At 33.4% G+C, this 17,530-nt stretch overlaps 1 protein-coding gene across 12 annotated transcripts in view; it reads right to left on the bottom strand.

The window, feature by feature from the left end:
- Positions 1 to 149: 149 nt before the first annotated feature.
- The window catches only part of LOC124950049, a 27,773-nt gene continuing 10,392 nt past the window's right edge, over positions 150 to 17,530 (bottom strand). For 4 of the 12 annotated variants that reach the window (XM_047496169.1, XM_047496168.1, XM_047496170.1 and 1 more), the window contains 7 exons: positions 16,410 to 16,989; positions 12,783 to 13,026; positions 12,429 to 12,649; positions 12,080 to 12,344; positions 10,223 to 10,549; positions 4,848 to 5,105; positions 150 to 3,616 (listed from right to left, as the gene is read on the bottom strand). In XM_047496169.1, the coding sequence (XP_047352125.1) occupies positions 2,412 to 3,616; positions 4,848 to 5,105; positions 10,223 to 10,549; positions 12,080 to 12,344; positions 12,429 to 12,649; positions 12,783 to 13,026; positions 16,410 to 16,989 (3,100 nt within the window). In that variant the 3' untranslated portion in view covers positions 150 to 2,411. Of the gene's footprint in view, positions 3,617 to 4,006; positions 4,747 to 4,834; positions 5,106 to 10,222; positions 10,550 to 12,079; positions 12,345 to 12,428; positions 12,650 to 12,782; positions 13,027 to 16,409; positions 16,990 to 17,530 lie in introns of those variants that run through there. The other 8 variants (XM_047496173.1, XM_047496178.1, XM_047496177.1 and 5 more) reach the window with 8 other exon arrangements.

The raw sequence follows: 17,530 nt of genomic DNA, 5'->3' as shown, positions 1-17,530 counted from the left end.
ACTAGAATTTTTATTTAGTAAAAAATAAAATTTTTTAACGCTTAATTTTATGTTTTTATTATTTATGTATCTGTACTAATGCATATAATGTATTACACATAATTAGATTTAGTAAAAGAGTGGTTATCAGAGAAAATAATATTTCATGCTTCAATTCTTTATGAACATTCTGTGTATTCTTATATTGAATCTACAAAAAATCTTCTATGAGTAAATTTTGTACAGAGAAACAATTATTTTTTAATATTTTTAACATTATTGGATGTAGGCTTCTCGAGTATATCGATCGATCTAATATCTATCGGAGGAAATATCTAAGTAATTATTAGGGAGCCAAGGGGCACTATGTTGGTTTTAATTTAAGAATAGTTTTGAATTAATTATAAATAATGAATAAATCTGAATTTTCATTTTTTTAAATTTACTTATATTTCTCATTAAATCTTCTCGATTATTTTGGAATAATTGTCCGAATATACTTATTACAAAATTCTAAAACTTTAACAAATCATCTTACATAACTTGTATTTTATTTTTTGATTTTCTTACAATATTTTTTTAAATATAAGTAGTTTGATTACTGTAAACAAATATGGATAGCTAGTTCCCATGTTACAATATTTATTCGTTTTTATTCTTAGCTTTGGGAAAAGTATGGTACCCTTTTGGGTCCCTAATGTTACGATCCTGACTACTTAACGCACTCAATTTTAATAAAACAAATAGAATATTACTGCATACTTTGTCGTAAATAAATGAAAAAAATTTCAATCAGGGAAAACAAAAGTTCATAAATTTATGATTGGTCATTTATTAGTCATTTATAATTTGGCCATATGTCGACATTATTTTACTAACCTCATCATACTATCCATCCATTTTTTATTTCCATCACATTTTATGCGATTACACGTTACTATGCTCCTAAATATTTATACGTGTAGTCGCAATATATAAGTCGACGAATTAGTAGCTATTATAATATGTATTATTACAAGTCGATTTAAAATTTGAGGTTAGAATAAAAATTTATATTCTTACTACTATTATTAGCAGTTTTAATATTTGGCTGATTATGAGTTCGAAGTGTGACCTGATAAATTTTATATTAAACGTGCATGATTTAATGCAATATACGGATCAAATTATTTTTTCAATAAAAGAAAGCGACTTTGCTACTTTAGATAGATGAGTTTGCACAAAAAGTATAAGATGACAATTTATCTTTGTACCATGAGATTGTATCATGGAACAAATACGAGTAGCAATGTTTAGAATACTGGTACCTTTGTACTGTATTTAATGCTATATCAAATCTTTTAGTAAATTAATATTGAAATAAGAGATTAATATAATCTCAAATTAAATTTATTATTATTTAATATTTATGTTCATTTTTATATTAAAAAGAAATACTTAATATTTTGTGATAAAGGTTGCAGTTCTTAAGAATATATAAGTTAATAATACAGGATCTAATTTAATTATAATTTAAACTTAATATATATCTTTGGTTTTCTACATATTATGTGAAAAACATCTGTAGTAATCTTAAAGCATTTTTAATTTTCCATTAATATTATTAATTAAAATTGTCATCAATTTGTTGGCCAATCAGAGCGCATGTCGTCAGTAAATATGTTGAATTGTTGTCAGTATGATAATACAACAGATATAATTTATTAAGAATAGAGATTCAGATATTAACATACACAATAATGTAAATGACATTTAGATGAAAAGAACATTTCTTTGTACAAACTAACCATAGTAGCATTTTAACAGTAAAATTTATATATCATATTTCTTGTAATTAATACATTCATTGCTATACTACTGTATTAGGAAATATAAAATTTGTGGAAGACTTGTTCAATAATAATAATATGCATAAATAAAGAAATGAATCAAGAAGTGATCAGTCAGCTATCACAGATAATTGTTTTTAAAGAATTGTATTCCCTATTATGTATATTATTTATTGAATCAAAACATTTTTAATAACTATTAATTTTATTTGTATATTTTATTTAATTGTATGTTTAATTACTTTCTCATATCTACTTTCATGAAACTATCCTTTAATGCTTAATATTCCTGACGACATGCATTTAATGCGATTGGCAAAATGGTAAGAACTTTAGAACATGTAAAATCACAGTTTCTATGTACTGCGTACTTGTAATATGAAAATTTGCAATCTAGTAAAAACCAGCAGTTATTGAATAACATTCGATTAGCTATATACTGATAGCCAATATATCCTTTGTCTTTGACAAAATGTACCATTCATTCTGCAAGATCGCTCATCATAATGGATATAGAGCATTATCCTATCCCATGGACAATGAATTTTGAAAAATTAAAGAAATTTGGAAGGTAGCAATCTAATCTATTTCATGTCTTGGACTTTATTCTTGTTCTACGCTAATGTCAACGGTTTTGACTCTGGAAGAGTCAGTTGGAAGTAGACGAAGTCGTTCTGGTTCTGCATCAAGCATAATAATACACATAAAGCTTTTACCAGAAGTTTGATCTCTTGGATAAATTGTTACAGGTGCGAACTTATCAACAGAACCATCGACATATGAGCAAAGTTTCCTGTATACTTGAGGAAAGTGCCTTTTGAGGGAAACGCCACGAAGCCTTAATTGTCTTTGAATATTCGTAAAACCAATTTCTCTTGCTCTTCTAGATGCAGTTTGACCAATATTGGTGCTAGTGGGCAATGACGTAAGAACGAGCGTTTCCGGCGAGTCCATTTCCCTAGTGATGTTACATGGTGACGTTGTCTTACCTTGCGGGGACGTTGAGAAATTGGGTTGTCTAAAAGCTGAATCTAAACGAAGTTTGGCGCACCGTGATACTAATTGCCTTTCCCATTTAACAGCACCACTTGTTGGTACTTCGCTAACAACGCAAATGGCAACATAGAGAACCAATCTGGTGTCCGGATTGTAGGATTTACAAAGCCTCATTACTTCAGCATAGAGCTCTGCACCCATTTCACCAGGCAAGAGATCTGACCATCTAATGTAAGTAGGCTCACCAAGCTCCGGAAAACCATTTCCAACAAATCTTTCTGCTGCTTCTGGACTCGAAAAGAAACATTTTACTGCGCCACGTCCATGGGAAGCGTAACCGCGTTTAGCCAAGGCGGAGATGTGCCTTAAAGTCCTTGGATCCTCTTTCGCAGATGATAATACTTCTTTGCAGAGACTACCAGCGCGAGAATGTAAACAGATTCTTCGATGTCGTTGCCAATGAGCTCTTCTACACTCTCTCGAGCAGTACAAGCAAGTGCAATTATGGCAGCTCTTGTAGGATCTTCTTGCTTCGAGTAAAGTCGCAGAATTAGTGCATTTATTATTTCGACAGTGCACTATCTTGTCCGTGGCGTTCGTTGTCAGACCATTTCTCTCTTGTTGAGCGTTATCGAAGGAGACCCGTCGTCGACGTTGCTGACCGGCCGATTTCGATTGCAAGGAAACCGATGCAGTTTTCGAAGATATCAGGTCGCTCCCATCGCTCTTTCGTCTTGTCAGCTTTACGATGTCACATGAGCCACGTTGATCCTCGTACGATCCCTGTAGCTCGAGCGTGCTTCTAACGGACTCTGCGACATTTCATTAATTTTCGACATCGTCAGAGTAAGATATAATTTCGAATTTAAATGATAAAAAATAAGACGGGATAATAATAAGCTGCGGAGAAGGAAGGACACCTTATTTGTTTGTTTTCTAATATAATTCTATTGTATTTACCTAAGGATATTATCTATTCTCATCTATTTTTAGGATACGATAGGTAATAGGAACAATTAATACTAGGAAGGAATGGCATTGTTGGTGTCCTTGTGACTCCAGCAGACTTTATTTCTACCAGGAACTGCATACCGTTGCAAACATATTTCTTTCTAACAGGTCATGGTGTAATAATTCAAATCAAAATGTTGGTCTTTACCATGCATAATAAATATTTACCGTTAATAGCTATCTCAATGTAATTCGTGCATTCATAGATATTTATTCATTCTATCAATTGAATTAACTACATTAATTGTTATGTTCATTAGATCAATCGACGTTATCAAATTAACGATATTTCTTACGTTATCAGTGAATCAAGCTTATAATTGTACAATTATACATATACAGGTGTTTTAACGTTCAATATTTCTATACCATTTTGCTTTCCGCTCGATCGAAACACACACACACACATCTCTCATTTAAAAATACAATTTTAATCCATTTAATAAAATAATCTTTTACAGATAGAGGATACTTCGGTCCGTCGTAACTTGATGATAAACGTTTGTCCCGTTGATACTCGATTCCAGAAATCTTTTTCCATTCGATATTCATTGAAGACTTATACATTGGTTTTTATTTCGAACTTTGTAGTGATTGCCACTGCGCACTTGATATCATTAATGAGATATTTATAATTTTATTTTATTTTATTTTATTTATTTTTTTTTTTAATTTTTTAAGGATCTCTTCTCTTTCTATTTTATCTTCGGAAGTTTAAAGTGCCCGTTTCGATCGTTCGTGCTGACTCTCTCTTAAGTTCGCTTTCATGTCAATTGCGTTGGCTCCGTCTTGCACCGTATTAAAGCGTTAAGCATTACTTCAGTTTGCATTATAAAGATTAATCATTCGCCGTGGAATAATCGTTTTATCATGTGTCTTTTTGTTAAAGGATTTCTAAATATATTTTGATGATTATGTCAAGTGATACAACCTGCGTATGTACAGATATACATACACGGTATTAGGCTTCGATAGAAATTTTGTTGAGAAATTTGTTGTGCGTCAAAACGTAAACTTACATAGTCCTCCTACCTTGGAGGTCTTGACGTAGATCGCTGCAGCTTTTCCCGGCTTTAGCATTAGTCTGACCAATGTTTGATCGATGACGCATGGACGACGAAGTCGTAGAGCTAACTACAGGACCTGGTCCAGGACTAGGTGTACGCGACGCAGGTGGCAGACCCAGAAGGGAATCAAGGACATCCTCTAGAGTCGTCGACCCGGGGCTTGGTTTGTTTCGCGGTACAGCCGATGTCATCGTCATCTCGATCATGTCACCCTGTCCCGAATCTAATCGATTTTATTGAAAGAAAAGAAAAAAAAAATAGAAATAGGCACAAGATCACTCTCTTAGAAGAAGTGAATATTTTTACTTATGGTATCTCATTTCGTATTCCCATAATGTTATTGAACTCGTTATTTAATCATCGTATATCATGAATAATATGCGAGAACATTATTGTGGGATTACCGCGTTTATCAGTTCAAGCGAGCTGTATAATGAACACCGAGTATTATTATAAATTAGAAATAGAAGAACAAGAAGAAGAACACGATCAAAAGCGGCATGCGCGCGAATTCGGATTTAGAGAAAACTTTCTTTATTATATATTATACTTAAGAAAACGACAAAGTTTTCGTCACGATTTGTCCGTACGAATGAAATTTTTATATGAGATCGATTTGCACGAGCTTTATATGTAGTAAAAATAGGAATTTACATAGGGAAGTGCGCCAGTTGTGTGGCATGCTACGTATATAGATCGTTTTATGAAAAATCACAAGAAAGACAAACGGTAAAAAAACAATTACAGATATCTGTGACTAGCTGTAGCTGCCAAGTTTCTTTTCTTTTCTTTTTTTTTTTTTTTTTTTTTTTTTTTTTTTTTTTTTTTTTCCTTTTATATAAAAACTGCAATGGCTGGTAAAGTCACGATAGGAAACTATTGAAGTTTTCAACGTATCGAAAATAAGGGTTACTGTGTGAACGTTATAAAAAAAAAAAAATTATCTCGTCTTACGGTTAATGAATATAGGACATCCAACCTTCTTCGTGTCATTGCGCATTTCACGGCTTGGCTATTATAATGTCGTTGAAGTATTTTATCGTAGATCGCGAGCTAAAGCCACCGATAGAATTATGCACATATATCATCTGACCGTGATTCCGTTTGGGAGCCACGCTGTCGTCTACTAGCCTTGACCTAGAGCTAGACCGAAGTATGATCGAATTGTAGAGAATTGTCGGACTACGATAGCTTGTCAAAAGTGGAGAGCTCGTAAAACTTTGCTTTACGTAAGCAATTTCATTCCTTAGTTTTCTTGTTGTTTTTCTCTTTCTTTTTCTTCTTACACACTTAACGTCTTTTGTATAGAACCAATGTGCTATTATATTCTACTTTATGTGAGAATAAGAAAAAACTAAAAAAAGAAAAAAAGAGAGAGAAAGAGAGTAATAAAAAGAAAGAAAAAAAAAAAAAACAAACAAAAAAAAATATAACAAACACGATCTCTGAATACCTAAAACAAAAAGCATATAGCGAAAAATGATAACAAGCCAATTATAATAACACAAAATTTGTCACTTACCGTGGCACGAATAATAATAAAACATGGACGAATAATAATAAAAATAAATGAGTGAATAAATAATTTTATGGACAAATTAAAAAATTAGGAAGGCCACGGATAAAAGACTATAATAACATGAAAGGATGCTGGGAGAACGAACGGATTAAAGTCGAATGAGAAAAAGGAAACAAGGGGCCTAACGCAAAGGATGAAAAGAATAATTTATTGTTAAAAAGGATAAATATACTCTCTACAGATAAATAAGAACAAAAAATATAAGTACAAGAATTATCTTTAAGAGTGACTGAAGCACCCATATACGAGAACGACTTTTTTTTTTTTATATGTATTAACGAACACAAAGAGAGTAGAGTATGATATTTATAGAGCAAAATTAATACGGCCCACGAAGTGCTTTGAACACGATATATGTACGAGTATGTACATACATTCTACGGCGAGCGATCATGGTACTGCGATCATTACTCTTTAATAAGAAGTTATACATCTTTCCGATCCTTGGGCGAGTCGTTGCCCGAGAGAGCTGATTCTGTATCGCGAATGTGCTTTTGCAAGAGCAATGATGGTAATAGCAATCCTGCTAATAGTAGTATTACTTTTTAACTACAACTGACGGTAGTTGTAGTAATAATAATAATAATAATAATAATAATAATAATAATAATAATAATAATAATAATAATAATAATAATAATAATAATAATAATAATAATAATAATGATAATAATAATAATAATAATAGCGATAATAAACAATAATACAATAAACAGTAATATTAATAATTAAGAATAAGAAGAAAGATAACAACACAACAACAATATAACAATAACGCCGCTGCGGCTGTAGCGTACAAATAATGAGTAATACATGTGATATATGTACACATATTTTCTTCAATTATGTGTACATTCACGCATATATTACATGTATACATACTATGGATGTATATATATACACATATATATATATATATATATATATATATATATATATATATATATATAAAATATATGCATATGCATGCATTAGATATATCAAGTATGCATACACAAAATTTAGTTATAGTATGTATATATGTAATACTGATGCAGCGATACTTATACAGCATAAAAATATAACCAACTTTACAGTGGATGTACGTAATGCACATAAGAAGCAGTTAACTACAAATACTAAATAAGGATCTTTAATGGAATTTTTTTTTTTCTTTTTTTTTATACGTTCGTAATACTATAGTTATAAAAGAGAACAAAATGGTAATTAATAAAGAAAAACTGGACCTTTCGTATAGCTTTATATTAATATGTTATAAAATTGATGCGACAAAGGAAGGAGACTTTTCTCCAACAAATATTGTATTACTTTGAATGAACACATGAAATCTAATTTATCAGATAAAACGGTTTTGTATCATATAAAAGAAGATTATTCGCTAAGATAGTTTGTAATATTACAAAAAAAAAAAAAAAAAAAAAAAAAAAAAAAAAGAAAAAAAAAGGTGTGAAATAATAAAAAATCCTTTTTTTACCGGGTAAATAAATTGAGAAGCTAATTTTAATTAGAATATTTTTGCATTAGTATCCTTTAATCGCACAATTTTCGCGATCGCTCGAACGTAAATTGGAAGATTTCGTTCGTCTGAAGAGAGAACATATTGTCATGGCTTTTTAAAAGATCTTTCTTTTACGATGACTGAGCAATAAATGATTATACATAGAAATGAAGAATAATAATTATTTAATTATATCCCTTTCGCGACATTATTTTAAAGATATGTATATATTTTACAAAGGGACGTAAAGGGATCGTTAAGCACCCGTCGTTTATAGCGTTAATAAAAAGTAAGAATGAATGGTGGAAGGATGATATATAAACTGAGTGTACTAGATGATCTCATAATGTAAAAGATCTCGTCGATCTATTTCACGAAATTTATCTTAGACCGTAAATGAAAGCACTGCGTGAATGCACCATCAATAGTCTGTCTATAGTAATTGTACTAATCAGATATACACACGCATATATAATATATAATATATATTATATATATATATATATAATATATATATACATATTATTACTATAAACTCTTCTAAAGCAAAATACTAATATTATTAATAGAAATAGTTTGTTGTTCGTTTCAGTTTGTGAAAAAATGTCGTAAGTTGGCGATATGTCATGGATCGTTCCATAATTAATATATACGGTAATACTATGTCTAATATAACGAAAATAGCATATATAGATGTAATAAAGTTAATCTAATTTAATGAAAAACTATTTATGTACATACTCGGAAAAGCATTGATGCTTTCGCACACATTTGTAGGCATGCACATTACTTTCAACGCTTATGACAATGATAATAATAATAATAATAATAATAATAATAATAATAATAATAATAATAATAATAATGATGATGATGATGATGATGATGATGATGATGATGATGATGATGATGATAATAATAATAATAATAATAATAATAATAATAATAATAATAATAGTAGTAGTAATAAGAAGAATAACAATAATACTAAGAATAATAACTAGATAAAAAATTATTCTTCGCGCACTATAGTATATATGTATATTGATTTTTTTCATAGGCACGTATGATAATATTTTGTATATACGTTTAAACAGAAAAATAGAATTACTTTTATTCTTTTAATAGCCTTTTATCTTCCAAATGATATTAATTATTTCTAACAACTATTCTTCTAATAACTATACGACGATTCTAATGTCTTTTCGAACAGAATCGCCGAAGAAATAAATGATCAATGTTGCTAAAGCAAAAACAATTATAATCGCTATACAAAGAGTTTGGTGTTTATATATAAATGAAAGCAAAAGAGGCACATCCAGGTACGTAGTTCACACGCAAAACGTGTGCATGATCGCGCGTTTACTGGACATAGGATATACCGGGACTTAATTTAGCGATTTACATCGAATGTAAACTTATGAGTGATATCACCGAAAATAAATTTGCAACTCGATTCCGATCATAGAGTTCAAATAGAAAAAAAAAAAAAATAAAAAAAAAAAAAGAGTTTAATTTATCGTTAAAGCGTCTAAAAAATTGCGCTATGTTTGAGACATTTTTATTATCAATCCCTATTATCGGACGACGATACTAAATAAGAGCAAAAAAAAAAAATTAATAATAAAATAAATAAATAATAAAAAAGAAAAAAAAATAGCTAACTCCATTGTACATAAAACAAAAAAAAAAAAAAAAAAAGAATATCTACACTCGATGTCCGCGGTTTCTCCGATGTCGAAATCATCGTCAAGTCACTAATATTGGCAGCCTTATTATGTTGTAGGCATTTTTAAAAATGTACGAAATGCGAAGATCGAACGATTTCTTGATGTATAGGCGCGTATGTTATATGTGTACGTGTACGTGTGTATATATTATACATACAGGAATTGTCGCGTTCAAAATTAGAAAATATTTTAAGGCTCTACGAATGAGAGAGAAAGAGAGAAAAAGAAAGAAAGAAAGAAAGAGAGAGAGAGAGAGAGAGAGAGAGAGAGAAAGAGAGAGAGAGAGAGAGAGCGAGAGAGAGAGAGAGAGAGAGAAACGGAAGTCGATTGCCTAAAAAATAAATTCGATACGAACGAAGAGAGAAGAGCTACGAAGTTGGCATTTCTAAATTCTGGAGTCCAGATATATCGCGATTAATAATAATCCAAGATGCTTTAATCTTTCCATTTTGCTTTTTTTGCGGCTTTGGCGATATTTTTTCTGTTCTTTTTTGTTTTGTTTTTTGTTTTCCGCTAGGCGAGCAACAACTCACCACGGTGATGGCGTTGCTGTTGCTGCTGATGTTGCCGTTGCTGATATATCTGAGGATGATTATAATTGGCGGAGGACGACGATGGCGACAGGCAAAGACTGCCGCGGACACTTCCGTGCATTTGTGGTTGTGCATCATCGAGTGGCGGCGTCACGTCTAGATAAAGACCGGAAGTCGCGGAGTCCATGCAACTGCACGATTCTGTACCGGTAGCGTTGCACCCGACGCAACACTCGGTATCTGTAGCCAGGCTCATCGGAGTTTCCGGCGAATCCACGGGTCTCGTACCAACGAACGAGCTTTCCATCCAGCAGAGCCTCGCGCTTCCTTCGATGAAATAGATCACGCTCTTTTAGGAACATCGTACACACAATTTTGCAACTTTTAATCGCGACTTTTTTTTCTCGGTCGCTATATTTTCTCCCCATTCACAACGGGGTTCTCACGTGTACTCATTTCAATCGGTGAAAGAACTCACGTGACCTTTGACATGTGTTAATTAGGTGAATATCGGCGCACGTTAGTAGTACACGTTTGGAGAAATAAAGAAAGAAAGGAGAGAATGTAATAAAAGATCGATGAAGGACCGTCCTTTATCGCATTTCACAAATATAATCCTCGATATTGATTTCTTAATCTTAACGTTAGTAGAGGACAAAATCGTGATAGAGTAACGAACGAACGAATAGGAAAAATAAACGTAAGTTAAAATCATTTTGCGGAGTACGAGTGAAATTAATCATTAGAATCCGATCGATGTTTCCTTTGAAGAAATATTAGTACTTGGAAAATCTAATACAGTAAGAAAGTATTCCTCAACTCTTCGTCGTTTTTGCCATGAATTTTTAAACTTTGTTCGTCTATGAATTTATCACTTTTTATTATTCAACATTTATCAAAGTTCATTTCACTGCGAACGTAATCCTTCCGCCGGGGAATTATATAATATGTACACAGGCATCATTCTATTTTAATTATATGAAGAAGCAGCATTTCTTCGCGGTTGTATCGATGTATAATAGTGCTTTTAAAACACTGACCCATATTGTTTTCTCTTCAATAAAAAATCAAGGTGACAAAAATCCGCGCAGCTCTGTTCCGTTTTTGAAGTGGCGTCTTCGCACAGAACGTATATTTAAGGAGGTTTAGGGTCATTTAAATTTGCTCACCTATTTTGAATTTTGCATAAATGTTCTTGTCGTCGTCGCAAAAAAAGCGATGCCCGACAGACGTTAAATACGTCGAGCGAGGTGATAATAGATTGGTTTCTTTCTGTTTTTTCTTTTCTTTTTTTCCTTTGCGAATAAAAATCTAAAGAAACTATAGTATCGCTGGAAAATAATTTTTACCGACAAATGACAAAAATAAAGAGCGATAAGTGGCTTATACGCATTCTACAAAATGTATTGTTATGAAATAGCTATACGGAGAGACAAAGTAAAATGATCTTCGTTAAACGATAAACCGAACGACAATAGACAAAAAGCTTCCGTTTACTAAACAAATAAAAACAAGTGATCAGAATAGAAAAAACGAAGACGACAAAGTGTGTGCAAATGTAAAGATGCATGGACGTGTGAGAGAAAAAAGATAAAGGACGACAGTGATAAGATAAAGAAAAAACTTAGAGACGACGTACTCCTCAGAAAAAAAGAGAGAAGGAGAGAGAGAGAGAGAGAGAGAGAGAGAGAGAGAGAGAGAGAGGCGGGAGAGAGAAAAATAGAATAAAAAATATGTATATGTAATATTCAATGCAAAAAAGACGGAAGAATAAAGATTTACCTGTGTTTTGCAGAACAAAAATGGTGATAGTGCGTTCGTGGTAACGAGGTGTTTTTGGCGGGGTTTAGTGCTCACCTCTGGGACTGGCGGACCTTACTTCACCCCTATCTTCCCAGTCTTCTGGTCGAGGCAAGGGAGAGAGTCTTTCGTTTCCGTCGACCTCTTGGCCGCTTTGTACATAATGTACAATGGCTGAAGTCACCTCCTTTATAGAATTTCTCACTTCCAGTTGTTGATTCGTCGTCTGTTGTTGATGTTGCGGTTGTTGCGACTGCTGCTGTTGCTGCTGATGCTGATGTTGTTGATTTTGATGCTGCTGCTGCTGCTGTTGTTGTTGCTGCTGTAAGGTGAATGGAAATACTTCATTCACGGACAAATTGTTGCTCATTCGCTCGTTAACCTTACGAATGAATTATAGACTAACCTTATTTGGTGATTGGAGCTGAGAAAGTATACCCTGAGCGAGACGTTCCGCTGGTGTACGTGGGTTGCTTAGTCGTTCCTGCGACCGCCAACCCAAATAAGGTTGCCGATGATAGAACGATAATTTTGCTGAACTCGCCGGTGAACTTCCAGCACTGTTTAACAAACTGGTACTCCATCTTGAGAATACAGGAGGCGTAGGACTAGGACTTAATAGAGCGCCTAAAAATAAGAATAAAATACTTTAATTAATCTCTTTTACTCTTGTAACCTTTACTCTCGAAACTTACGTACACATATCATATATGCAAAATATATAAAAAAAAATATATATATATATATATTGTAATTTTACCTGTGGTTGGTTGCCTATTCGAGGAGGATGAAAGAGATGACAGCGAGGTAGTTTTCGAGCCGAGCGCACGCCAACCTCCATGCTGAGATGCATCGGAGTGTCTCTTTAATCGGAAACCATCGCGAGCTGTGGGAGAATTTTTGTACCAGTCCGGAACGTTTAGTCGTTGTAGAGACCTTTGTACCCTTAATTCGTGCTCACTTGGCACACGTTCACCGACCTTTTGCAGTTCGTTTTCTGGCGGCTGCAGTAATACACATACACGTATAAACATATGTAAATATAAAAAAAAAAAAGAAGAAAAAATAACCATTCAGAATCGTTAACAGTGTCGTTTCTATTTATCATCCTCTATCTTAAATTTGTATTAACTTTAAGAGTTCTCTTTATAAAGAATTTAAAATATCGATATTAATTCTTCTTACCATATTCATAAAATATTTTTCGAATCTTATTATCATTATATATATATTATAACCATTTTTTTTTTTTAACTTTGCGATTTTAACTCTACAGTAATTTAGATGACACTTCCTTCGGCCGTGATCGTTCAAATGTTCAAAACAATCGAAGATACATGCCTGAAGTCTTTCGAGTGAATCTTGAAAAAGCTAACGGTCGATGTTTGTAATTATTATCTGAAAAGCTTATACGTGTGTGTGTGTGTGTGTGTAGGTAACTGATAAAATGTAACAATAGATCTCGATACATTCACAATAGCGTTTCTTAAGGAGAGATGGAATTGAGTAGCACTGAAAGTCTCTCTCTATGTATGTGTGTGTGGTGTCTATATATATCTATTCACATTTAGCGTCCACACATACACACACACACACACACATGTCTATACGTATATATATTAAAATACCGTGACATGAATTCCTATACGAATGAAGCCTAACGTCATTGTACGGACAGGAAGAACGTTACGCAATGAGGTCCCTTCAAACGCAATGTGTGTATGATCGTAAGCATGGCACGCGATTAAGTATTTCACGTGTGAGCAGTCAATAAGCTAGCTCTCTTTCTCCGCCTCTTCATATACCATTTGCATAGATGCGTGGTATGTTAGTACTTAGATGCAGGTGTGGGTCTTCGAATCGATTTGCCAGAGATACGAAGAATCTACACGCGACACAATTTCGTTGGTAAGAGGGAGAAGACAAACGGGCGCTGGCGCAGATCGTCGTCGTCGTCGTCATCGTTGCTTTCAAATATAAACCGGAAGTCCTCCGCGTTTTTTTTTTTTTATTGCGATAAAAACATTTGTTTAGAGTGATCGTAAATAAATATTCGTTTATAAATGGATTATTACGAGAGTAAAGTAAATTTCCACTTAGATATATGCTCGTATTTTAGAATGTTAATAAATTCGATAGTACTCGTTTAATTTTCACGACGCAAACCGCATTTAATTCAATTAAAATCTACATGTACAGGCTAATATATTTAAATGAAATAATATTTAACGAAGGTTAAGAACAATTTTATACGTTTATTTTAACAGACGTATTTATATTAAGAAGTTAAGAAAAGTAAATATATATGTATTTTAATAAAAATTCAATAAAGTGTAAAATGAAGTAATATGTTCTAATGTTATAATTGGGAGGGTTAAATAAAGAAATATAAAAATAAAATAAAAAAAAAAAAAAAAAAAAAAAAAAAGAATAAAAATAAAAAAAGAAGGGAAAAAAAGGAACATCAGCGATAGAAATAATTCTTTTTCAAATCGTAACGCAATTGATCAATTCCGAGAGTAAATGTTACGTTGTGCTGTTCTAAAAGGACAATCTAAAACAGTCTCGTTGAAAAAAAAAAAAAAAAAAAAAAAAAAAAAAAAAAAAAAAAAAAAAGAAAAAAAGGTAAAAATCGAAGCGACGAGTGGAAACTTTTCAAAGCGGAAGGCAGATTCTGCTTTGGAAGGTGTTATGCGCACTTCGTAAAAGAACGCTATTGATCTCATCATGATATCCGATGACGGTACTGTAGACGAGCCACCGCATACTTTAGAATCTATGGATATCGAGTTCTATAATTTTATTCTACGTTTAGTTCGGGTTCTTAGTAGCAAGACAACGACGATATCGGTAATCGGTAACTTCGAACGATTTTCTAGGTGTTCTAGATTTTCCAGATAGTTGCAGATAAGATTTCTAAATATATCTACACAATGATGGAACCTATTTTTGTCAAAGGCGACAAGCATTGTCTGACCGGTCGATTTGGAACAATTGCTTTTCATACGGAGAAATCTATGAAACATTTAGAGTATCACGTAACAATGGCGTTAAAGAAGGACTTGTTGATCATGATGTGCTTGATTCCTTTATGGGGGGAGGAGAGGGGACGGGGGAGGAGGGGGAGGGGAGGATGAGCATATCAAAGTAATTAAGAGGGTATGAGGAGGATTTTTCATCACGCCAGACGTCGACCATTATCATGCTAATGGAAAGTAGGACGAGAATAGTTTCTATAAAGTATAAAGGTACGTCATCTTAGGCGCAAAGAGGATCCATAGTAAGGCTGAAATGCGTAAGGAGAACAGGTAAACGGAGATTTCGATGAGAAACCAAATATTTGGACGATATTGTACGAGGCCATCTCTTATCCTTGATTAACCTAATTTAATATACCACGATGATCGATCAAGATTCAATATTACTATGGAATTCTTTGAAACTGAATGAATTTCATCGGAGAATAAATAGAGAACTTATTGGATATGCTACATAAGTGATAGATACGTCGAGATAAAGATAAATGGAGATTCAAATGTGACCTTGAAAATTCATTAATACGTTAAGAGAGACGTATCGTGAATATAAACTGTATCGAGATATATCATAGTGTTAACGATCGATGAAATGGTGTTAATTGAAGGAATGCTAATTTACCATTTGGTGTTGGGTAATGGTGAGCACACAAAGTCGTGTAAAATACTGCATTGAGAATGAAATAGCACCCTCATGTATATGATATATACACCACGGAGATCTTTATGCGACTTCCACTTTTACCGTACTTATCACAAAGAGTACGTTATAAAGGGAGCACCGAGTAACGCGAGGATGCTCACGATAAAAAGGGATGAGAAAAAAAATGATCTCAAAATATTTAATATAATAAGCGTTCGCGAACGAAGACGGATCGAAACGTCGTAAAGGCGATAAAATAAGTAACTTAACGTTATTACTTATAACATTACTATATCTCGAGATAAAGAATCGTAAAACAATTCGTAACAAGTGCTTGAGATTAAAGTCGAAAATGATAATAAGTTACTTTCTAATCGTCATCGATATATTTATCTCTTTTACATCTCAAAGCAAACATCTGTTTAGACTTAAAGAGCGAAACGTTAATCGTTAGAAGCTGAGAATTAACGATGTAAAATTAGAAAGGAAGAAAGAGAAGAAAAGAAAAGAAGAGGAAAAAAACAAGGAGAACGATCGTGGGAAAAGAAAGATTTCAAATAGATAAAGATTATTTGGAGATGACATAAAAGTAGAAGTTTAGAAGCCTCTCCCTTTTTTCTTTAATTAAGAAAGAACAATGTATATAAGTTGGCAGATATAGTAAAGGAGAGAAAGATAGATAGATAGGTAGAAAACAAAATTATCTCACCTTAACAAAGTGAAGGTTCTCCTTGTCAAGGAGAAACTCCATGGATTTGTGCGGGCGTTGATCGATGCTAGACGCGGTTCCGTCGTTTCGCTGGTTTCTGTGGCAAGAGCCAACGGGCAACTGAGGTACACGTAGGGCGTTCTCTAGGCTCGTACCTTGGGGTACGACGCTTGAGGTGTGGTTCAGGTCTAACAGACTTCTAGTCTTTTTGTTGGTGTTACCGGCGTTGTTACAGCCTGAAGAGTCAACGACGTTCGTCGTTAGAACGACCTCGTCATCGAGGTCGGTCTCGAGAAGCCCGACCGGACGCTGCTCTTGCTGAGCGGCCTGCATCGCGCGGGCCTTCGCCATTTCGATGGCAGCCGGATTTCCAAGGTCCGTCACGGCGCGTCGGCGCGACACCGCTGACGATGATAACGACGACGACGACGACGACGACGGTGCCGACGTCGTCGACGACGATGATGCCGCCGCACCCGAGATTCTACAGCCCGATGATACTAGACGGGGTGGTTGTGGCGGTAGGGGTGGCTTGCTGCTGCATACTGGCGCCCTCCTGCCGGAACTGAAACAACCCTCTCTGACTCTTACATCATACATTCCCAAAAAAGCATCCACTATTACTAAGAAAGTCAACTTAACTTCCTCCTTTCTTTCTTTTCGACTACGTACTATAAGATGTATTAGTGATCAAGATTTAGATATAACCCTAAGCAGGATAAGAGTATTGTTATAATTACTCTTCCTGATTTAGCAATGCTAAATAATGTTTTTAATCATTTTCATTATTTTACAAACTTTCTATGTATACGTGAGGTGTCTCGTGTTAATAAATTCATACAAAAGTCGTCGATATTATTAATAATATCAAAGAATAATATATATTAATATATCAATAAGAGAAAGCATATTTATTGATTAAATTAAAGTAAAAGAAATTCTATCGATATTTAATGAATTAATGATCGACATTTATAGATCAAGATTTACAATAATTTAGTTTTACAAGAAAACTTTTCGTACTCAGTATAAAAATTTCGTTTAACAAATTCATAAATTATAATTCTTTTTAGTTCACGGCCATTAAACTTTTCTTTCCTTAATTTTTCCGTCTTTTTCAG

This window comes from Vespa velutina, chromosome 6 (assembly GCF_912470025.1).
Source record: "Vespa velutina chromosome 6, iVesVel2.1, whole genome shotgun sequence".
In the NCBI taxonomy this organism is placed as follows: Eukaryota; Metazoa; Arthropoda; class Insecta; order Hymenoptera; family Vespidae; genus Vespa; species Vespa velutina.
The sequence above is the reverse complement of the archived record's forward strand: the minus strand, read 5'-3'. Positions and strand labels throughout refer to the sequence as shown.